The following is a 21811-nucleotide window of genomic DNA, read 5'->3' as shown; positions in this document are numbered from 1 at the left end:
ACTACTACTACTACTACTACTACTACTACTACTACTACTACTACTACTACTACTACTACTACTACTACTACTACTACTACTACTACTACTACTACACCCATATCAACTTTAACTTCAGTCTGTACAATTCAGTTTATTTATCAAACACTTTTCCTTTCTCCTTCTTTACAATCTAGATAAAACGAAAAGAAAAAAGAAGAAAATACAAAATCAAATCTTTCACGCGCTAAGCTTATCCTTGGTCTTGGCCAAGTACTCACGGTAACTTGGTTGGTTGGCGATTCTATCCTCAACCAATTGGGAAGATGCCCACAATCTGAAAGAGCTCACCTGTTGAGCATTGGCATCCAATGGCTCATTGGCTGAACCCCCTCTAACGATAAACAAGTTCTCGTATATCGACGTATCAACACCTTCTCTGACTTTACTGATGATGTTTCTAACTCTTTGGTTAAACTCACTGTCCAGCTCGGCAAGCTCAACTTTACCAATTGGAACCTGGAAGATATCTGGAACACCAAAGACATCGCTCACCAGCTCTGGAACGGCGTCACCTCCGATCCACAAGAACAACTCGGTAGTGGTATTGATCAAATACAACCCGTATCTCTCGAAGGATTCAGCGCTAGCATTGATGGCATCTGGTAAAACAATATCACCAGTCTCCTCATTAGGGAAGCCAGCATCATCCGCCATGTCATGAAGAGAATAGACAGTTGGGTATATGTATCTGATCAATTGTGGCAATGGCAAGGATCCTAACAAGTTCAAGGCATTGGCTCTGTGGTCTGGTGGAACCACACCAGATCTGAAACCAATGTGTTTGGTCAATGCGTGCAACAACAGAGGCAACATTCTCAGATTGTTTGCCAACATCAGTGGAGATGCACCACCAACATTACCAGCAACGACTTCCTTCTTGAAAACGTTGAAGATATCGAGCATGTGTTTCGACAAGAGCTCTCTGGCGTCGTTGAACGAACCGTTGTAAACCTTTTGGATGGCCTTATGAGTGAAATAATTAGTGATGGCCAATTGGTCAGCAGATGCAAACACGTCAGAAATGTTAGATGTAGTTGGAAGAGCCGCTGTGATGACTCTAATTCTTCTTTCACCATTAATGGTAGTGTGGAGAACGGCTGATTGGAAGAAGGCAAGTGGTTTCGTGAGGTTCTCGTCAATGGAAATCTCAATAACATAACTTTGATCCCTTGGGAAAGTTGGGAAAGAGCACAAATCGGATGATCTACTGAAGAAGTTACCGTAGAAAGTTTTTGTAGTCAGTCCACTCGATCCTCTGGTTCTCAAAACAGCCTCCAAGGCAATATCCTGAGTAATAACATTGGACAATTCCTTAGACAATTTGGTAACATCCTCAATACTAGTGGCAGACCAAGCTGGGTAGTAGTGAGTTTGACCAGCGGTGTATCTTGGCAAGTTCGCCAATGTTGCAACATCTTGGTAACTTGCTCCTGTAAGGAAGAACTCAACGGTAACTTGAGACTTGTTACAGTCAACAGCAAATGACTTGTAGAAGGAATCATTGGCGTTCAGAAGAGCAGATGCCTCCTTTGAAGTATTTGCAACAGCGGAGGCATCTCTAACAGGAAGCTTACCGGTACCGACGTTTGGCAAACTAGCAGCCAGGGTGATAATCTTACCTCCAGTATTCTCAATCAAGTTATGTGCCGATTTAAGAGCTGGACCAAGAGCAAAACCTGGGTTCAAATTGTCGCTAAACAAACTGTTCAAGTTTTCCAACAACTTTTCGATGTTCTTTCTGGCTAACGTCAAATTGACAACAAGAGACTCTGGGTATGGAGAGAATGGTTCCTCCAAGTCTGGGACAACTAAGATAGAGGTCTCACCGGATTCAGTGTCCTCTGGGATGTTGAAATAGTTCAATGAGGAATCCACAGCGATGAATCCAACTCTGGTTCTATCATCCTTGTTTGGAATTCTGTCCAAAGTCTCTAAAATGGTGGTGGCAGCGGTGGCAACCAAACCTGATCTGACAGCAGTCACAGACACGTCAATGACAAAGACATAAGCTAGTGGTTGTGGAGGTCTAATCATATACTCCGGTGGAGCAATGAACTCAACAACCGAGTGGTTCAATTCGTTTCTTTCGTATCTGTTCACAGATCCGTACATTTCGTTATGATCGAACCCAGCAGGAACATCATTGGCGAGGGAACAGAAGTTACATCTCCATCTCTTGTTATCCTGCTGGAATTGGACATAAGGGTTAATGTAAGCACGACAACGACGACAACGTGAGATGATCAGATCAGTAACTTCGTTGACCGGTTTGACGTCGTTCTTCAAAGTGACATACGGTCTAATGACAAGGGCAAATGGCAATCTAGTCTTTTTCAAAAGCGAGTTTGTATTTGGAATGGCATTCAAGGTCGATCTGAAAGCCTCTGATGGCGCATTGGCATCAGGAGCACCTGGAACAACAGAGGCATTTGGGGCAACAATGACTGGTGGTGGTGGTAGCGAGAGATCTGAGATTGGTGGTGGTAAATCTCTCAATAGATCTGTCTGGTAGAGCAAGTTCAAAGGCATTGCCTGAACCTCATTGGACGGAGCTGCACCATAAGCACCATTGCCAGCCGGTGGTTGATAGGCACCTCCATACGCAAGTGGCTGTGTCTGCTGGTATGGCGAGCGCTGTACCTGTGGTTGTACTTGTGGTTGTGGTTGTGGATAACCGCCTTGGTAACCCTGTGGTTGGCCACCAACGCTCATGTTGGAAAACCCGTGGGCAACCTGCTCGAAACCAGCAGACGACACCGCTGGGGATTGAAGGCCATTGGCAGGGCCGGTCGCAGGAGTGAAGTAAGCTGGTTGGCCTGGAACTCCGCCAACAGGAGCTCCACCATACGCTGGCTGTTGGGAAACAGCAGCTTGTACTGGCGCCGCAGCGGTATACTGAGCTTGTGGATATTGACGTCTCTTATGCGACATAGTACAGTTCTGATGAGCGTCAACAGGTTAAAACGGTGTCAATAACTTCAATTAGCCGATCCTTAGACTGTAGCGTTCTTTTGTCCCTTTGTTGTGTGTGCGGTGGTGTTGTTTTTTGGCCTTTCGGATTTTGATTGTTTTGATCTTCCCTTTCCACGGTGTCTTTTTGAATTTTTCCTCGAGTTTGGACAACGTCCGGGAAAGTGCTGCATTGTAGAACCGGGGGCTTAGTGTCACGTGCCTCTCCCGGTTCTGTACTTCCCAGGTGGTGTTTGGGTTTTTCTCCATAGTTTCCTTTTACCCAACAAAGCGTGTAACCACGTACAGTGGAGAATGGGTGATTATAAGGAGCGGTGCTTTGGGCGTTTCTCCCTGTTTTTCCCTTAAATTCTCCCTGGACAGCTCAATCTCTTCGTATTTTGAACCCGATACTACGAGCTACACAGAGAATTGACAGCATGGAAGGACAGTACTTCAACCTATTGACACACTCCATCACGGGTGCTGCAAGGCCTTCAGTGGTAACTTTAAGAAGTGTGCTTCAAGACATAAAGAACCTCAGATTTGAGACCTGTAAGGGTAAGCCAGGGTTTATGAAGGCATTTATGACTGATCCTCGTGTGATCTCGCACGTTGATGGTATTATCAAACTGGAGCTGGAAACTGGTGCGCTTGATGCATTGTATGCAGACACGAGACGTGCGCAGTTGCTGGAATGGCTAGGGGATTATTACTATATTCAACTGACAAAGATATCCAACTTGGATACCAGCACTCAAAACCATCTGATACAACTTCATGCTGCATATATTGTGTTCAGTCATATTCTACCAACCATATTCCAGGACGGGATTTGGGTCAACAGAGACACGTTTAAGCAGTTCAAAGAAAGAGCAGCTTCTCTCGAGCATCCGTTACTGTTGTTGCCCAACCACCAGTCCCATATTGACTATATTATTATTCATTTCCTATATGTACTCTCCAGTCTAGAGACACCATTGGTGATTGCTGGTGAGAATTTGAATGTTCCGATCTTTGGGCCGATACTCAAGAGATTTGGTGCCATCTTTATCAAGAGAAGATTCACTGATGCAGATTTCTGGTATAAGCCAAGTATGAAGAGACTGCTGAGCGAAAAACTAAAGTCTAATCCACAGGTCGAGCTGTTCATAGAAGGTACAAGATCTCGTAATGGTAAGCTCATGCTTCCAAAGACCGGTTTTGTTCAACTGATTCAAGAATCGCTAAACGGCCGTGACGCTTACGTCCAGCCGATATCTTTGGTTTACGAAAAGCCATATGAGTTTCACGATTACTTAGTGGAACTTAACGGTATGGATAAGAGACAGGAGTCGTTCTCATCGATCTTATCATCTGGTTTGAATTTATTGGTTTTGAAGAAGTCACCAAATTTTGGGAAGCTGGTCATCAATTTTGATAACGCTTTCCTCACACTCAATGCTCAAACAAATATACAAGACTTGTGCAACATGACCATGCAAAGAATTCATCAGATTGGTTACATCACAGAAATCTCAATCGTTGGCATGGCCTTAACTACACTATTTTACCGTGACGTCCACGTCAAGAAAATATCCAAGTTAGACACATGCAGTGTCGTTAAACAGCTCACTGAACTATTAATACAGAAGACATCCACCAATGATCATCTCTTTTCCATTTTAAACATGGATGATGAGACTCTGATGCAGACGATATCTTCTTTGCTGAGACGTTTCCTCGATAAGCACATCCTAATCACAGACGATGCATATATAATCTTGGAAGAGACCAGTCTTGTGTACTTCAAGAACTCACTGTTGAGCCATTTTGTATCAGAGATGTTCCTCATTAAGACAAAGAATCACTATCCAACGTTAGATATACTGAAACGTTTGTTCAACTTTGAATTTTTAACATCCTTGATCGATGAACAGACCGAGATTCACCCTGAATATATTCCATTATTCGGTAAACTCCTTGATCCATTCATTGAATCTTATGAGATTGTGCTCAAGAATTTGAGAGGAGTATACGCTACAAGTTTTAAAACTTGGTTGCATCTTTTGTACGCAAGTTCACCAAATGTCACATACAAAGAAAGCATGAATAAGTCAAACTTGCTGTATGCCATATACACCTTACAGTACCTTGGCCTGGTGAAGATTACAAAAGTCAAGAATATTGAAGTTGTGGATGAGCAAGGCCTTCTGTTATTTCAAAACTACTTGCATTCTCTCAAACTAGGACAGCCTCCTCAGCAGGAAGGCTCTGTTGCTAGAAGAGTACTACAAATTAAGTCGAAGATCTGAGGTATTCTCTGTCTTATTTCATTTTCTGACAGCGACGATGCTTGGAGCCCCTAACAACAATCTTTCCCTCAATGCTTGATCGAAGGCAAAGACATATAACCCTCTGACACCTCTTGTAAGTAAAACATTAAGCGAATTTAACACAATCTTTTCTCTAACAGTTGCAACGTTGTGGATGTTCTTCTTCCGTGTGAATCCAGCATGGTCATCATAGAATTCAGGCTTGACCTTGATGCTATCTGTAAGCGGATCATACTGTAAGCTTCTTCCAAGGATTACACCAGCATAATTCAGATCAAAGCCTTGAATTGTGTATACCGAGCCAACCTCGTCAATCGTATCCTCTCTTTCTGACCATGGAATGGTTATCTGAGGTAAGTACCGATCCCAACGCAGTTTGAACTCATCGGATTCGGAATACACGAAATAATCAGCACCATCGAGTCGATAAGGAAAGTCATACGTGGAGAGGATTCTGCATTGGCCATATTCAGCATTTCTTGCCTTTATCATATCGTACATCGCCTGGCACGATTCAAAGACTTTGAATTCGAAGCCTCCGATTAAGGCATCTTTTATTGGCAATGGATTTATCTTTTTATTAGTGGAGATGTCGTTGATCCATTGAAGCAGATCATCCTGTGCCACGACACGAAACTGTTTCTTTAGCTGGTGAACCTGGAAATCCCTCACTCTTTCCTGTGAGAGGTAGTAGGACAAGGAGGCACCATCGGCAGAGTTCACTCCCCAGTACGACCCCATTCTCAACGACTGTTTATCGTCAAAGACTAACACGGCAACTTTACATATCCTTAATAACTCCTCCAGATGGTTCTCCTGGTAAAATCTCTTGAACGCGTCCTTTGAAGTGGAGAGCAGATGAGCCTCATCGATGATAAGAACATCGATGGGTCTGCCTTCGTTGGCGTACTTGTTGATTAAAGTGGTTGGTCTTTCGAGGTCCGCTTTCTTTATGAACGGGAACTGTTTGGCAATCTCACGATAGAGCTTTAGCATTTCAGGATGATTGACCACAAGATAGTTGTTTGTCTGAGAAAGTACCTCATCGTTCGTTGTTCTTGACAGCTTTTGAATCGTATTGAAGAGAGAGTTCAGTATCACAGACTTGCCAGTTCCAGCATCACCGTTGATGAGAAACACATCTGGCTTATCGTGTTCCTTTGAAGCTATAGAACGCTTAACAAAATCCAGAATTCTTATCTTCAAATCCTGTTGCTCTTCAGATAGGGCTATATGCGAAATCTTGTTCACTGCTGCTGTTGTTCCTCCTCTGCTACCTGTCGCAACACCTGATCCTCTCGTTCTCTTCGGATGCAGCACACTCGTCTGGTCAATCCCACGCTTCTGTCCAGCGTTTGAAATCATATTTACCACAATATCCACTGGCACGACTACTTGATCAGGAACGGAATGGAAAGCTTGATAACTTTTCCATTTAGAAGAAGGAAATAAATTTATAACGAAAAGTGTGTGAGAGACAACGCGGTACACTCGACAGAAAGATGCATTGGTCTAAACTCCGCAGAGCTCAGGAAACGATGATCCGAGAATTTCTTCCTGGGCCCACATCTGGGAGCAATTTAAAGCAATGGAGGACAACACATACGCACTGCTTTGCAGAGATGATGCACCAATCAATTAGAGCAGACAGGTGAGCTGGTTCCATATACAGTGTATCTTAGATATGTTCTACTGGTAGTGGCTTACAAAGCTACATCAAGTTCGTACAAAAATACACATTCCCTATTTACCTGATACGAAATAACTAACCAGCAATCTCTCTCCTTGAGGAAACGGGCATTGCCGAAAGTGCACAACATACACAACCGTAGTCAAGACGTTTCCGAATATGGAGCAGAAGGCTAGAAAAGCGTAGGAATAGATATCTAAAGGACATACAAATAAACCAAAGAGGATAAGAGCAGCTTTTTTTTTTCTTTTAAAAGGTTGTCAAGAAAAAATAATGACAAAAGGCTATCAAGCTCTTTAGAAACACTTGTGGTGGACAATAGATGGACCAGCTTCGTCGTATTCTTGCTTTGAGATCCACATCTGTTGGAAAGTGGACAAGGAAGCCAAGATGGAACCACCAATCCAGACAGAGTACTTTCTCTCTGGTGGAGCAATGATCTTAACCTTCATGGAGGATGGGGCCAAAGCGGTGATCTCCTTTTGCATACGCTCAGCGATACCTGGGAACATAGTAGTACCACCAGACAAGACAATGTTACCGTACAACTCTCTTCTGACATCGATATCGGTCTTTGTGATGGAGTTGTAGGTGGTTTGGTCAATACCAGCAGCTTCCAAACCAATCAAAGATGGGTGGAACAAAGCCTCTGGAGCTCTGAATCTCTCGTTACCGATGGTAATGACTTGACCATCTGGCAATTCGTAGGACTTCTCGATAGCAGAGGATTGAGCAGCAGTTTGCAACTCTTGGTCAAAGTCCAAAGCAACGTAAGCCAACTTCTCCTTGATGTCACGGACGATTTCTCTCTCGGCAGTGGTGGAGAAAGAGTAACCACGCTCGGACAAGATCTTCATCATGTAGTCAGTCAAGTCACGACCAGCCAAGTCAATTCTCAAGATGGCGTGTGGCAAAGCGAAACCAGCGTAGATTGGAACAACGTGGGTAACACCATCACCAGAATCCAAAACGATACCAGTGGTTCTACCAGAGGAGTAAAGAGACAAGACAGCTTGAATGTTAACGTAGAAAGCTGGAACGTTGAAAGTCTCAAACATGATTTGGGTCATCTTTTCTCTGTTAGACTTTGGGTTCATTGGAGCCTCGGTCAACAAGACTGGGTGCTCTTCTGGAGCAACACGCAACTCGTTGTAGAAAGTGTGATGCCAGATCTTCTCCATGTCATCCCAGTTTGTAACGATACCGTGCTCAATTGGGTATCTCAAGGTCAAGATACCTCTCTTGGATTGAGCCTCATCACCAACATAGGAGTCCTTTTGACCCATACCAACCATGATACCTTGGTGTCTTGGTCTACCAACAATGGATGGGAAGACGGCTCTTGGAGCGTCATCACCGGCGAAACCGGCCTTACACATACCGGAACCGTTATCAATCACGAGCTAAAAACAGTGTTAGTAACATGGAAATTGTCAGTTTAGGGGGCAAGTATGAAAACATACGGCAGCAATTTCTTCTATAGAGACGTGTGTTAGTTATAATGATCAATCACAACTGTAAAAGATCCTTTGAATATACCACCGACACTGAATAGGAAGATCGGCTGTTTGGGTGTTGCGGAATGTTTCCTGATTCGGCAATACAAGGAGAACGAAAAAAACAAAAAGGGGAGGGGCGGAATTTCCCAGCGGGCGAAAAAGAAGGGTTAAAACCAACGAAAACGTCTTCGTTGCACCAGAAGGGGAGATAATGTGTGATTTGTCTAATTAAATCACCCAGTAGTTTGATTCACATCTTCAATTGGTCTGTAAGTTCCCCCCCCCCTCAACTCGTTTTTGAATTCCGTAGGTACGCCAAAGTAGAAAATTCCCGCTGTTATCTCGTTGAAACCGAAATGTCCAGATCGCACTCTCAGGGGGACCGAGGGTGTAGACTGATTGAACAAACCTTGAGTGCCAGCGCATCAACAATGAAACAAGTGTTAAACAACATCGTCTACACCAGTGGAATTGATACATTCCTTGCCTAATTCCCCCCGTCCTGTCTTTTTCTGGAGATCAATTGATTTGATCTATCCTCCTAACCCTCGTGTCTGCCAACAGAACTCCCCTTCCCTTTGCGTCTTTTTTGCCATCAAGCGCAACCGAAGCCAGGCCACAGCGCCATTGAGCTGGGCTTCCATCCATAGACATGTGGTATATTCGAAGCCATCGCTTGGGTGTGTCTACTTACCTCCGTCCATTTTATGTTGTTTTGTCTATATGTTTCTGTTCTTGTTTGGATTAGTTTCCTCCCGAGATGTGCTGGCAAAAAGGAAGGGGAAAAAGAGAGAAGAAATTTGGGAAAGGCGAAGCTTTGTCGATTTCCTCTGATTCTCTCCGAAACCGGTACCCGCACGCAGACACTTCACTTTCTCTGCCTTGTTCCATCTGGTGCGACTCGCCTGTGTTCAACGGAGCTATGCTCGGTGTTCAATGGTCGGTATATATTGAGCGTGGTGCTTGGCCACGGTTCGCCTTGTTGTGAATTGTAGAGCTTACACAGTTGTAGGTGTAACACACGGGTGTGGGGCGCTGGAAGGCGAGCCATCGTCGGTGGATCTAGGCTACGCCCGTTCTGCGGTGAATCGGCTTTATTACCTCACAGAAGCTTGGATATAAACACGAACCAAGGGTTGACGGGAGAATCCGTACAACCCTCGTGTCAAACAATACATCTACTAGCCATACCTCTACAGACCATCACCTCTTGAGTCAGAAACTACACCCACCTCACAGATACAGTAAGACGTATAACGCACACCCTCAAAGTGGAATGCCGCACTAATCAACGCCGTTACCCTACTGCCATACGTCTCAGAATCCCGTGTTTTCTTTTTTCAAAACCAACGGGAATTCCGATCGCGACGCGTCAGCCTGTGAGTTTTGCCTCGAATGCCCACGAGAACTTCGCTCCACAACGGGTTTCCCACAACGGGTTTCCCACGCCAGGTGTTTGTTGATAAAATTACAAACCCGTTGTGGGCAGAAGTAGCACAATTTTGGCCAATGGGATCCACGCGCTTTTGAAGTACAACAACAAAACTTGCAAGCCAGCAACGAAAAGAAGATAAAACTTTTTAGATACCGTCGCCTTATACACACAAAGCCGCCAACTAAACTGCTAGGACGTATAGACTGAAAGGTTATGGACGCGAGCATGGAGTCTAATATAGATCCTGCTATTGAATCTCAAGGTGGCATCTTCACAAAGTTCTCTCTCAACTCTGACTTCATCCAAGGGGAGAACAACTATATCAACATTGAAGGGGATGAAGAGGGCCATAACGGTGCAGGTTCTGGGCTTAAGGAACACGATGGCCATGGTGAGACAAACGTCACCACTGCCGCCGTGGTTGCTGCTGCTGCCGCTGCCGCTGCTGCTGCTAATATGTCCTCGATGATCCACTTCAACGGGATGGATGACAATGGATCAACACATTTGAGGGCGCGTGATAATTCGCATGGAAATGATGCCCTTGTACAACGACAGGGCTCGACGGATAACGGGAATGATCAGCAGCTGAGCTTCCTCCATAGCGCGTTAGAGATTGAGAATCAGGCCCGTCAACATTCGGATTCGTACCAGCAAAGAGAAGCTCAACACCCATCGCACCAGCATCACCATTTGGCGCTTCGCCGTGATTCAGAACCCAAACCTAAGCAGGTGTTGATACAGGATACCGATTCGAATATGAGCATCGTTGTGGTGGATCCAAGTGCGCAGGAGGGTGGTTCTAGGTTGGGTCGTCCTAGAAAGCACCAAGTGAACGCATCACCGAGCTCTGAACAATCATCCTCAAAGAACTACGAGGAGAGCATGGTTTCGAGATTTAGAGTCGATTCGAAGCCAATAACTGGACCTGGATCTAGAGGCGGTAGAAAGATCAAGCCGAAACCTTCAGTGGAAAAGAATGGGTATAAACAACCGGTATTTGCCAAACAAGGAGGTAAGCTCATTTTGGCAAAACGCCCAGAATCGCATCAACAGCTCCCTCCAATAGTTCCAAAGGTTAAACTTGCCATCAAAGATGTGAAATCATCAAACAAAGACAAAGCCGATGGTATAGAGACGAGTCCAATCGTCCTCGAAGATGTGGACTCTTTGAAGGCTAAGGGAAGGTCAACAGCTTCTGATAAGAAGCTACTTCAATCACAGATAGTTCCAAGGAAGCAGTTACTACCTATAGCGGCGAAGCCTGAATCTCACAAGGATTCAAAGGCGTTATCAGAAAAGATACTGCTACTAAAAACGATTCCAAAGGCAAAGGAGAAGTCATCTTCAAAGCTTAAAAGTCGAACCAAGAAGAAAAGAGACATCCCCGGACCAATTACTGGTGTTTCTTATGACATTTATGATCCAGAAATGTTGAAAGATGACGAGGGCTTATCGCATGAACAATTCATCGCCCTTGGTTATGAAGTGAAACCTTCTGATTATGCAAAAGATATAATAACAATCTTGTCATTCATCAACAAGTTTAAGAAATTCTTCAAATTTGCAAACTTGGGTCCTCAAGATATAGAAGAAGGCTTGAACCTTCCTCCTTCACTGCCTTACTCTTTGAGCAATGTTAACCAAAAAACTGTGGAATCACCAACATCTAACTCGAAGGATGAAATATCATATTCCATGAATCAGCTCTTTTTCAAGTTATTGTACCTTGTGCTGAATAAAAAGAAGGCCGTCAATGCATCCAATGTTTCGAAAATATTAGCTGAATTGAAAGAAAACTGTTTAATGTTTGGGTTGCCAAGCGAGTGGAGGGACGATGAAGGTGTATTCACCGAAGTGATGGTTGACGATTCTTTGAAAGATGATGAGAATGAAGAACCGTTAGATCCAGAACATCCAGAGGCTTTGGATACAATGCAGTACCATTTTGGTCTAACAAAACCATTAGAGTTCACACCCCTTGATGAGGAAAACTTTGAAACAGACGGATTAATGGCTTTGCAGCCCTTGGATAGACTTATCTTGTTGAGATCTTTAGTACAATGGTGTACTTCATATTCAGACTCCATCAGATCAGAAATCAGCAAACAGTTGGCAAGGCAAGACTCATCTGGAGATAAGGAAACATACTATATCCCCAGATATATCAAACAAGGTGAAAAGGGTATTGAGGATGCTAACGCCAATCTTAAATTGCATCCAAGGAAAAAGATTAAAAAGACGAATGATGATGAAAATACATTGGACCCGTACACGGATGCTTCAGCAAACCCTCTGGATCATCACATGTCTTTTAGAATTATGGACTTTTACGCAGGTGATGGTGGCTTAAGTGGTCGTTACTTCCTCTGCCGTTCATGTGATCCCGAAACTGGTGGGTTGGCATCGTTGGACGATATGAAAAAAGTGATCAACTCTCAAGCTTCTGTTACTGATATGTTGGGTTTGCCACAACCCTCAAGGTTCAAACTGTACGTACAAGATGTCACCAGCATGATAAAGTCAGTAACCAATGAAGTCAACGTCAGGGACCAGACCCAAACCGTGGACCCATGGTATGAAGTTGCATCTAACGTTTCTGAATTACGCCAATTCATTAATTTCCTTGAGAGTAAACTAGCAACTGCTGACTCAAAATTAGTTGAAACCAAGAGACTGAAGGATATGGTATACTATTTGACGAATATTGTACCTGTTCTTGAGAAGTTTGAGACCATCTACAACGAATACAAAGGAATAGCAGGTGGTCGTCAGTCAAGAAAGAGAGGACAGGTGACTGATTTGAAGGAGAATGATCTCAAGATGAAGAAAATGATTAAGCTCTCTGAGGATCCAGACGGGGACTTCTTGTATGCTGATGGTGAATTTGACGAGGATGATTTCGATGATGATGATGATGTTATGATATCTGAACCGGACGATGCTGATGACGACGATTATCAGGATTAATAATAATCGTGGTGGACTCTATACAAAAGTGCTTTATCATGTAAGACACGTTTATTAATCAATTAATGCTTCAACCTCTTGGTAATTTCCATATCCTTGTAAGGGATTTCTTTACGTCTTCTCTTCCTCTCCACGTCGTCGGTATTATCAATCGTTACTAGAAGATCCTCGTTGGCCAGCTTTGCATCTGTGAACTTTAGAGAATGAGCATAGATGTCCGTATCCGAATCATCTGAATCGTCAAGTTTATCAAAGTCGTCATCGTCTACAATGTACGGTGTTGTTTCTCTTTCCTCTTCGTGATGCTTCTTTGTCTTGATCTTCTCCTCAAATTGTCGTAATGTTCTCAGTGTATGTTCTTCTCTTTCCTCTACGTTAGGCTTTGATGATGATGTGGCAGAGTCTGTGGGAGGACAACATTCGTCAATGCTTTTTGCAGTGATCTCCGCTGGTAGTCCCTGTTCGTGATTGCCATTTTCAACATGTCCATTAGTTTCGTTTGTTATCGTGGTCTTTTCAACCGTGTCAATAGTCTCCTCTGGGATGAATTGTTCTTTGACCAACTTCTTATCATTCAGCACATCATGGGCACTTTTCATCTTCACATTAATCTGATATCCAACATCGCCTTCTTCATCTTCGTCTACACCAATCTGTAGTTTAACCTTTGCCTTCTTCTTCTTTTGCTGTTTCTGTTTGCTTGTTTTTGAAGGTAATGAACCAGTATCAACCACCTTCTCCTCAACTAGGTCATCGAAATACGGTATTAAAACTTCACACTTCGTGATCTTGACAGGGTAAAGAGGTGTTTCACCATCTTCACCAAGCTGTGCTTCGCTTATCTTCAACACTGAGAAGATGGAATCACCAACAACCTTTCCAAATGCCGTGTTCTTAGATTGTAATTCTGGTGTATCTCTCAGCGTTATGAAGAACTCACCTGTGTTGGTATTCCTCGATGACAAGTTCACACATCCAAGAATGCCACGTCTGTTGAATCTGATTCTAGTGTGGAATTCATCTTCAAATGGTTCTTGACTAAGAGTTCCATTGGCCTGAACAATGAAGTCCTTGACGATTCTGTTGAACTCCCAACCTCCAAACCTGTTGTTCAAAACGTTATTCAAAAACCTTCTCGATGTTATCGGTGTCTCTTTTGCCCATAATTCTATATCTATGGGACCTTTTGTAGTTGTTAAACGGACCTTTGCCGTTGTCTGTGGTTCTAACGACATGTTTTATGTTATCCCTACTCAAAATTACCCGAGTGTAGAGTTGTTTGAATTTTTTTTAGATCAACATTCAACAACAAAGCTCATATACAACCAAACCACATCTACAACCAAAGGAATATATAAATAACGTATTGGAATTCAATAAATAGATGTTGTGTGTGTTTTTCCTTATATAATGAAAATAAATAAAATAAATAACGGAAACAAGAGTTGTCATCTCCTTCAATCGGTCAAAGTGATAAAGGTCTTCTTAGCCTTAAGATCCTTTGCAGTTGGAGGCAAGTCTTGTTGGTGCATGTTATCTCTGAGGTAGAAAGTGTAACGGTACACCAAATCTTGCAAACGAGCTGGCTCTATACCCAAATCCTTGAAGCCCAATGCATTTGGATCGACAACTTGGTCATGATATTGTCTCTCCACCTGGTCTGGGTTCAACAATGGCCACCACACATATTGTAACAGCTCAGCGTACTTCAAAGCAACGGCCTTTGGAACGTTGACGTTTGTGTAGTGACGTTTGGTCACAGCTTCAATCAGCTGTCTAATCTCCTTGACTGAGAATCTCTCTGGTCCGTTGAGCTCGTACAGCTTACCGGTCGTGGAGTCATCAAAACCAATCTTCTCCAAGGCAGCAGCAACGTCCTGGACGTGGACTGGGAGCAAAGTTTCCTTCATGTGGTTAACTGTAAAGAGTCTAAACTGGTTACCCAACTCGTTCAAGAATCTGTCCTCTCTACCGTAAATCATACCTGGTCTAACAATGGTGGCGTCTGGGTACTCCTCCAAGACAGCCTCTTCACCGTATGCCTTTGTAGCGTAAAACACGGATGGGGAGTCCTTCTGGGCGTTGTATGCACTAACATGAACCAATCTTGGAACACCGTTCTCAGCGGCAGCACGGGCAATACGTCTGGCACCTTCAATGTTGACATCGGCCATGGAGAAGTTCTTGGTGTGCGCATCAACACCGACCAAGTTGTAAACGATGTCGCTCATTCTCACAGCTTCGTTTATGGACTCCAAGTTTCTCAGGTCAAACTCGACAAAGTTCACAACGCCCAAATCGCCTGGCACTTTGAGGAAACGCTTCTTCATGTCGTCCCTGAATGGCACCACTGTCACGGTACCGTTCTTGGCCAGTCTCGAGGTCAAATAGCTGCCCAAGAACCCAGAGGCCCCGAAAACAGTAGCAGTGTAACCGGTTCTGGAAGAACGACCATTGAGTCCGCTTGCAATCTTAACCTCTCCGCTTCTGGTGATGTTGATATCACTCTTCAACACGTGAGTGGACTGGCGTCTGACCTGTTGGAATGAGCGTCTCCACATGCTTTCACTTTTCCTGTTGTCTTTGTTGTTTTGATCTGGTGGGAAAAGGCTCCTTTATAGCTCGTCGTTGTAACAATTGTTGATTGTTTTTGTGGTTTTTCAGGGGGGCAGGTCTGGAAAGCTTTGCGAGGACGAGGAGAGGGAGAAAAAATTGTTATTGACACGGGGATGGGATGGCAGAAACCACCTGGACACCACGTTTGAATACTGGCCACGGCCGCGTGACACTATGTGTGGGCTCTGTTAAGAGTACTGTGCTGTTTCAATATTAGAGATGTATTATGGATATATATGATTAGAAAGGTCTATTAGAAGAATATTCTTATGATTTCCAAGACAGCACCACCACCGATCAAAAATGCCAGAAGAACTAGAATGGGGTGTCAGTAGAGCGATAGATAGGTAGATAAACAGGCAGAACGAGTTGCATGGTGGGGATGTTACACTTACTGATCCAGCCCGTGGAAACTGGTGATTCCTTCTTGGTCTTTGGCTTTGGCTTTCCCATCTGCTTCTCATGCTTCTTGTAGAACTTCTCGTTCGCGAGACGTTGCTTTGGTGTTTGAATGGCCTGTGACGGAGATGTTAGTACAACGGCTTCACTCTTGTATGTACGCATCTGTGTGAGCCGACAAGGGTTAACCTGACATCACACCGAGTAACATCAGCGAGTTTGGGGGTATCTTACCATTGTAGAGGGAGTGTGTTAGCCACTATGAGATGAGCTTTTCTGTGCAAAAGCTAGAAAGTGTCGTTGTTGTTCTCTTTGAGAAAATGTACCGATCTCGAAGATTTGGTTGACGTGGAGGTTTGTTGTGTAAAGCTGGCAAATAAACAATTCGCGAAAATCCAGTCGGAAATTTTCAAAGTTGACACGCACCTAAAAGACCAATTCCGATAACTTGGGAGAAGTGGTTTTTGTCCTCGTTGAGAAATTGGAAACGAGCTCACAACGGAAGGTTCTGATTGGGTAATCATCGATTGATGTAATTTAAATGGAAATTGTAGACGTGGAATTGACGTCTACCAACACAAGGGTTGTCGGTGGTTTTGCGTGTGGACATCGTGTACAAAACATTTCAAGCCCTTGTTTGATGAAGCCGATTTGAAAAAAAAAAATTAGCGTCTCCTGGTTTCGATCCAGGGACATCAGGGTTATGAGCCCTGCGCGCTTCCACTGCGCCAAGACGCTGCTTGTTGAAAGCCTCACGTATCTCATCCGTCTGACACTGTCTTCATGGTCAATGAATTAGAAACAAGAATGTGAAATAGCTTATGATTATCGGGAATTTCAGATCAAGAGAGATTTACAAATGCCTTTTTACATGCTAAAACGAGTATCAATACTGCAGAAGCCTTTCTTACTCTGGTTTAGGCGACGTTCATTCGATCTAAAGATCACGGGTGGTAAAATGTGATGTCCGGATGTTTGGGTTTTGTGAGTTAAACCTGTTCACCAAAGGTCCCCGAGCCAATGACCACAAGTATACAGGGATTCATGGGTTTTGTAGTTCCTGGTGTTGGAATTGTTTTAGTATAATGTTGATGCTGGAAGTTATAACAATTCAAATCGGATAATGAAATTTCAAAGTTGAATGGTTTTATTGGTAATAAAATGGTTTCTTTTGTTCTTTTCTGGCTGAGATAGTGAATCAGAAAATCATCAATAATCTGTGTTTTAAAAATATAATGTATAACCTCTAAAGAGAAATTTAAATGAAGGAAGAATTGAATCTGAGTTATTATAAAATCAATAGCACAAGTATTGAATCACTTTCAAATAATCACTTATATTTATAACTAATGGTATCTAGAACTTGAGATGAGCCCATATTCCCACATGAAATGATGAACTACGCAGTTGTTTTCTTGTTAAAGACACCCTAAAGGTGGACTAGGTACATCGGTATGAATAATCGCATGACCAAGCTCGTTTTTTGGGGGTCTTTCCACGAATCATCATCCATGATAGATTCGCCAAAAGTCTGGTTCTAGCTCAGATAGTTTCTGTCCATGTGCGAGATTACTATACAGCCTACCAGTCTATCTTGTGACTGTAAAGCTGACCGTTTCTCTGTTAAGAGTTAAAGTTTACAACTCTTCATAAACAAACTATCAGCATACTCCAATCCAAAAACGTGTATTAATCCGATTTATTACTTTTGCTGAGCTACATATCTCGAATGACCATCGTTGAACATGATGATAATTAGGCTTGACTCTTTTCAACATAAAACACCTTCAGGAAAATTACAGACATAAATACAGTGAGACAGGCATCAAGATATATCTTATGCTCACTTCTGAACGTCTGCGTGAACTGAAAAAATCAATATTCATATAATTCCATTTTCAAACCAACTGCATGTCTCTTATCTTTACGTCGGATGATATCAATAATAGTGCTAGTAAATAACCAATCCTCACCTTTTAAAAACCACACGTTTCATAATAAGTTGCCTACATAAATCAGTGGATTCTAATCTATTACGAAATAATGAACCGTGGAAAACAGCTACTCCGTTGCGAAAGGAGTTACACGGCATCAGTTACGCAAGTTTCCATAAGTGTTATCCTGCTTTATATTTTGGGTGTATTGCCAGTAAAGCTAAAGACGTTTGAGTCGGACACTTTTGTAACTTTTCATGACGTGTACTACTGTAACTGTATGAGCTCATTGTGACTTCTGGATCATTAGAAATGCGTTTATGGTTTGAGATCATAATCAATTAGCTTTTGATGTCCGACCGTTGAGTTTTCTGCATGTAGGGAAACGCATGTAATATAACTTTAAAGGATAAAATTTTTTCCACCAATTTTTTGTTTAAAGTTTGTGCCAAAAGTCAGAGACGTTGAGAATTCTACGAACAGATCAACACCTTTGACACTAGAACCCGATCTACGAAAGAAAACTTTGAAGCTGTTTAGGGATTATGAGATGAAAATGCATTTTTCAAACCATATCTGCTTCTGCATGCGCGTGGTTACTTTTGGAAACATTAGTATTCATCATTTGTAAGAGCTTTAATTGATGACGAATGGAGCGGTAGAAAGAAATACCAATACATAAATCACTAGTATCTAAACACCGAATGTGTACAACCGAGGATAAGGCTCCAACATGTTACTGCATTCCACTCTACTGAACGGACGTATCGTATAGAATTCAAATCTGGGACCATGAAGGAGATGTGTTCCTCGCACGACGAATATGATTCACGCTTTTGAGTACATACTTGAAGCATCGTTCATGTTACACTTATCTTGTGCATTAGTGTACAGAGTCTAGAATTCATGAGTACGAACCTTTTTCTTCGGAAAAGTTGAAAAAGAAAGACATCTCAACAGTCACTATGTTTGTCGACAATCACCATCTGTTGATTAGTGTGTCGCCTTGTTCTATCGAACTATCTGCGCTTCAAGGAATCATCTTCGGAGAACTCTATTAGTAGAGAGCATATATCTATTCAAAACCCTAGATTCAGGTCATGTAGCCAAAGTTAAAATATCCGGGTGTTTTATGAAATAGAGCTCGAATGAGTAATACACACTATAGGAGTGCATTGAGTTTAACCGTTTTTATGCAATTCTTAGTTCACGCAGTTTTAGATGACGTAGCCCATATAACCCAAAAAGGTTCGCTTAAAAGTTCACTGTTTCAGATACTAGATCAATCAGGTTGATTTGTCGACTTTTATTCACACGAATATACATAGAAGTACTGTTAAATTGGACAGTCAAACCATACCATATGCACGATTTTTGTTTGATGAGGTGGTGATGGATCCTCACAGCGACAAAAAATATGTATCAAGTTAAAAAGAGATCAATTCTAAATTACTTTACGAAACTCGGCCAGTAAGAGCTGGAATCTAAAGAAGAAGCCAGGATATAAGATGTGCCTTTAAAACCACTGTTCAGTTCAATACGCAGATAGAATGCATCAGGACCTCCTATCAAATAAAGAGTTTTCACACTTTGAAAATTCAAGACAGCAGAAGGAGGATAGTGCAAGCCAAATGAGATGCTAAATGACGTAGTGAGAGCTCATACCACCATGGTGCTCTTCAAGCCTTGCACCTTCTTCATTTGTGCCATTTAATAGACTAGGTTCCACTTGAACTGTAAGTTTCCCCTGATATGTAGTGGCATGTGCATCAAGTCAAGTGCTAAAGCCTAACATATCAGATACATCAGAGTCCAGAACATGAAGTTCCAATCTTCGCTCTGGCTTTGGTTCTGTTTGGCGAACATGGCATGTATGTCATGTAGGAATACTAGTCATAGGCTTGATTAGTGGGAAGCCCCCATACCCAGCTCGTAGTGGAGGGATTTTAGAGAAACAGTCAGGAAATGACTAACGCCTAGTATCTTCTAAGCCCATATAACATCACCCCAGCCTCCACATATGAGAAGCCCTGGTCACCATCAGACAAGCATAAGGGGCTTCTTCAGAAGCCTTCTACGAAGGAATACACACCCCGGTGATTTTACGTATTCTTGTAGTGAAGATTCTACGGGGAAAGCGGCGCTCAGACATCGAGAGGTCTAGACGTTCTTCTACACCATCTGTGTGATCTACGAAATGTTACCAAGGTAGTATGCATTCCAATAGCTACAAGCCCAGACCGATATGTGCTGGAAAAAACACACACACATGAAAAAAAGAGAAACAAGAAGCCGTCGGGAATTGCACCACCACTCTGTATTCAACAGCTACTAAGTTGATCAAATTGATCATATCATGGATCCACGAGCTGACGCACGGTCTAGAGCACCTCGAAAGTAAGATAATGATGGTTATTTCCCTTTAGAGGCAACACATTAACCAGAGGTGAGTCAACTGTTGTTTTGCCTGATGGTGCGATAACCCAGGCTTTGTGCAAAATGGGGCTGGCAATCACATTTTCGTTTTGGTTTTTCCTGCGAGGCCTTTTTGGTTGTCCCCTTCGTAACTACAGAAACCGTATATTTTACCAAGCCGCAAAAGCCCAATTTCCACAGAAACTGTGCAAGGTGCGGGAATCACCAAGCCTCTCCCATAGCGTGTCCTTCCAGATTCGGAAATTAAGGTTAATATTCGGCAACAAAAAACGCAGAGTGCTGCACAGGTATGCATTACGCGTTTGGGATGTTCATAGATTTGTGTGTCGGGCGGGATGGTTGGCAAGGCAAATGAAACAAAATTTATGCAAACTGCCCAGGCGCCAGAATATAAAACATCAACAGTCCCCCTACACGCAATTTTTCGAGCCTTTGGGAGGATCTTTTCCTTGTTTACACCCCCCTTACGATTTTGAAACGAAGTTACGTGTTTGAAAACCCGACCCTCATTTCTTAGATCTCACTCTTATTCACTCCTTTATATCTATCAAGAGAGAGACTGTCCATTCCCTTCCCTATTATATTGTCAATTGCTGCTTCACTCACGTTGTTTACTTTGATCCCGTTGCTTTATTGAATTTGCTCCCTATTGGTCTTACGCTCTTTAAACAATGAGATTTTCAACAGCAGTTCTTGTGTCGATTTTCACGGCCATCACTGCTTCTGCAAGTTGTTCTTATGAAGGTGGAAACTACTTCTGTAGCAACGTCGACGCCATTACCTATGAGAATGTCGGATATTCTGGTACATACAAGGATGTTACCAACATGGATGAAACCACATGTCAATGTTCTCAAGAAAGTGTTTCATTCTCAGGTTCTAACTCACCATTGGATGAGCAGCTCTCCGTGCATTTCAGAGGCCCTCTGAGACTTTTGCAGTTTGGTTTCTACTCTCCATCTTCCACCTCTTCAAAGAAGAAGAGAGATTTGGTTGAAGAGGACTGTTCAACCACAAAGCATATTCACCATGCCCACAAGAGAGAACCAGCCACCCAGATTGTTGCAGTCACCGAGACTGTCTATGTCAATGCTGATGGTGAAGTCGTTACTCAGAACACTCAGGCCACATCTCAGCAAACTACCACAACGTTGATTGGTGGCACTGCTGCTGGCACAGCTTCTAGCCAAAACACAGCAAACACAGCAAACACAGTGAGTACTGTGAACACCAACACTGCCACTACTGCTTCTCCAACAACCACTGGCACCACTTCTACTTCTTCCACTTCTTCCACTAGTGCTACTGCCACTTCCACCGCTGGTACCGACTCAGCTTGGGTCAGATCCTCCTACTACACTCCTGGTAGTACCGACAACTGTGTTTTCTTGAACACTCTTGGTGGTTCCTCCTCAGGTGTCTTCTCCACATGTTTCGGTAACTCTTTATCTTATTGTTCCGCTGACGGTTCAAGTGCAGCTTCTTCCGCACAAGCATTGAATGATGTTTTGCTTACTTCTGACCAA

The 21811-nt window shown here is 43.0% G+C and overlaps 10 protein-coding genes and 1 non-coding gene across 11 annotated transcripts; 4 read left to right on the top strand and 7 right to left on the bottom strand.

Annotated features, from left to right (window-relative positions):
- Positions 1 to 7: 7 nt before the first annotated feature.
- On the bottom strand, positions 8 to 3240 carry CYBJADRAFT_99717 (uncharacterized protein). Its single transcript, XM_020218051.1, has one exon. The coding sequence runs from the start codon at positions 2971 to 2973 to the stop codon at positions 220 to 222; it is 2754 nt and encodes a 917-aa protein (XP_020069750.1). The 5' UTR covers positions 2974 to 3240; the 3' UTR covers positions 8 to 219.
- An 85-nt stretch (positions 3241 to 3325) lies between these two features.
- On the top strand, positions 3326 to 5554 carry CYBJADRAFT_168253 (acyltransferase-domain-containing protein). Its single transcript, XM_020215287.1, has 2 exons — positions 3326 to 5400; positions 5461 to 5554. The coding sequence occupies exon 1, from the start codon at positions 3432 to 3434 to the stop codon at positions 5283 to 5285; it is 1854 nt and encodes a 617-aa protein (XP_020069749.1). The 5' UTR covers positions 3326 to 3431; the 3' UTR covers positions 5286 to 5400; positions 5461 to 5554.
- CYBJADRAFT_194480 (uncharacterized protein) lies at positions 5304 to 7065 on the bottom strand (the record flags this gene model as incomplete). The annotated part of the gene is made up of 2 exons (XM_020217526.1): positions 6584 to 7065; positions 5304 to 6562 (listed from the first exon to the last, which is right to left on the bottom strand). The coding sequence occupies exons 1-2, from the start codon at positions 6669 to 6671 to the stop codon at positions 5304 to 5306; spliced, it is 1347 nt and encodes a 448-aa protein (XP_020069748.1). The 5' UTR covers positions 6672 to 7065.
- A 227-nt stretch (positions 7066 to 7292) lies between these two features.
- Positions 7293 to 9583, bottom strand: ACT1 (actin; the record flags this gene model as incomplete). Its single annotated transcript, XM_020217378.1, has 3 exons — positions 9190 to 9583; positions 8460 to 8473; positions 7293 to 8399 (listed from the first exon to the last, which is right to left on the bottom strand). Exons 1-3 carry the CDS (start codon positions 9197 to 9199, stop codon positions 7293 to 7295), a joined length of 1131 nt encoding a protein of 376 aa, XP_020069746.1. The 5' UTR covers positions 9200 to 9583.
- On the top strand, positions 9090 to 9524 carry CYBJADRAFT_99518 (uncharacterized protein). The gene has a single exon (XM_020218050.1). The coding sequence runs from the start codon at positions 9203 to 9205 to the stop codon at positions 9488 to 9490; it is 288 nt and encodes a 95-aa protein (XP_020069747.1). The 5' UTR covers positions 9090 to 9202; the 3' UTR covers positions 9491 to 9524.
- A 359-nt stretch (positions 9584 to 9942) lies between the features above and the next one.
- On the top strand, positions 9943 to 12979 carry CYBJADRAFT_168251 (uncharacterized protein). The gene has a single exon (XM_020215286.1). It carries the CDS (start codon positions 10156 to 10158, stop codon positions 12898 to 12900), a length of 2745 nt encoding a protein of 914 aa, XP_020069745.1. The 5' UTR covers positions 9943 to 10155; the 3' UTR covers positions 12901 to 12979.
- On the bottom strand, positions 12941 to 14158 carry CWC27 (putative peptidylprolyl isomerase CWC27). The gene has a single exon (XM_020213378.1). The coding sequence runs from the start codon at positions 14133 to 14135 to the stop codon at positions 12963 to 12965; it is 1173 nt and encodes a 390-aa protein (XP_020069744.1). The 5' UTR covers positions 14136 to 14158; the 3' UTR covers positions 12941 to 12962.
- A 93-nt stretch (positions 14159 to 14251) lies between these two features.
- Positions 14252 to 15543, bottom strand: CYBJADRAFT_168249 (complex I NDUFA9 subunit family protein). The gene has a single exon (XM_020215285.1). The coding sequence runs from the start codon at positions 15459 to 15461 to the stop codon at positions 14358 to 14360; it is 1104 nt and encodes a 367-aa protein (XP_020069743.1). The 5' UTR covers positions 15462 to 15543; the 3' UTR covers positions 14252 to 14357.
- Positions 15544 to 15715: 172 nt separating this feature from the next.
- Positions 15716 to 16237, bottom strand: YSY6 (Ysy6p). The gene is made up of 3 exons (XM_020215284.1): positions 16150 to 16237; positions 15912 to 16032; positions 15716 to 15831 (listed from the first exon to the last, which is right to left on the bottom strand). The coding sequence occupies exons 1-3, from the start codon at positions 16150 to 16152 to the stop codon at positions 15770 to 15772; spliced, it is 186 nt and encodes a 61-aa protein (XP_020069742.1). The 5' UTR covers positions 16153 to 16237; the 3' UTR covers positions 15716 to 15769.
- Positions 16238 to 16581: 344 nt separating this feature from the next.
- CYBJADRAFT_t115 lies at positions 16582 to 16653 on the bottom strand. The gene has a single exon. It is a non-coding gene; the product is annotated as a tRNA-Met (tRNA).
- A 4110-nt stretch (positions 16654 to 20763) lies between these two features.
- CYBJADRAFT_99443 (uncharacterized protein) lies at positions 20764 to 21804 on the top strand. The gene is made up of 4 exons (XM_020218049.1): positions 20764 to 20856; positions 20935 to 21103; positions 21256 to 21435; positions 21512 to 21804. Exons 2-4 carry the CDS (start codon positions 21024 to 21026, stop codon positions 21675 to 21677), a joined length of 426 nt encoding a protein of 141 aa, XP_020069741.1. The 5' UTR covers positions 20764 to 20856; positions 20935 to 21023; the 3' UTR covers positions 21678 to 21804.
- The last annotated feature ends 7 nt before the right edge of the window (positions 21805 to 21811 follow it).

Source organism: Cyberlindnera jadinii (genome assembly GCF_001661405.1).
Source record: "Cyberlindnera jadinii NRRL Y-1542 unplaced genomic scaffold CYBJAscaffold_9, whole genome shotgun sequence".
Classification (NCBI taxonomy): domain Eukaryota; kingdom Fungi; phylum Ascomycota; class Saccharomycetes; order Phaffomycetales; family Wickerhamomycetaceae; genus Williopsis; species Williopsis jadinii.
Note: the sequence above shows the minus strand (reverse complement) of the source record. Positions and strands in the feature narration are given on the sequence as shown.

Excerpts from the sequence above, each read along its gene's own strand:
- CYBJADRAFT_168253 (XM_020215287.1), top strand. The coding sequence starts at position 3,432 with ATGGAAGGACAGTACTTCAACCTATTGACACACTCCATCACGGGTGCT.
- CYBJADRAFT_99717 (XM_020218051.1), bottom strand. The coding sequence starts at position 2,973 with ATGTCGCATAAGAGACGTCAATATCCACAAGCTCAGTATACCGCTGCG.
- CYBJADRAFT_168249 (XM_020215285.1), bottom strand. The coding sequence starts at position 15,461 with ATGTGGAGACGCTCATTCCAACAGGTCAGACGCCAGTCCACTCACGTG.
- CYBJADRAFT_168251 (XM_020215286.1), top strand. The coding sequence starts at position 10,156 with ATGGAGTCTAATATAGATCCTGCTATTGAATCTCAAGGTGGCATCTTC.
- CYBJADRAFT_99518 (XM_020218050.1), top strand. The coding sequence starts at position 9,203 with ATGTTGTTTTGTCTATATGTTTCTGTTCTTGTTTGGATTAGTTTCCTC.
- CYBJADRAFT_99443 (XM_020218049.1), top strand. The coding sequence starts at position 21,024 with ATGAAGGTGGAAACTACTTCTGTAGCAACGTCGACGCCATTACCTATG. Across the intron at positions 21,104-21,255 it reads ATTCTGGTACATACAAGGAT|TTCAAAGAAGAAGAGAGATT; the intron begins GTTACCAACATG and ends ATCTTCCACCTC. Across the intron at positions 21,436-21,511 it reads TCTCAGCAAACTACCACAAC|AACACCAACACTGCCACTAC; the intron begins GTTGATTGGTGG and ends GTGAGTACTGTG.
- CWC27 (XM_020213378.1), bottom strand. The coding sequence starts at position 14,135 with ATGTCGTTAGAACCACAGACAACGGCAAAGGTCCGTTTAACAACTACA.
- YSY6 (XM_020215284.1), bottom strand. Across the intron at positions 15,832-15,911 it reads AGTTTCCACGGGCTGGATCA|TTCTTCTGGCATTTTTGATC; the intron begins GTAAGTGTAACA and ends ACCCCATTCTAG.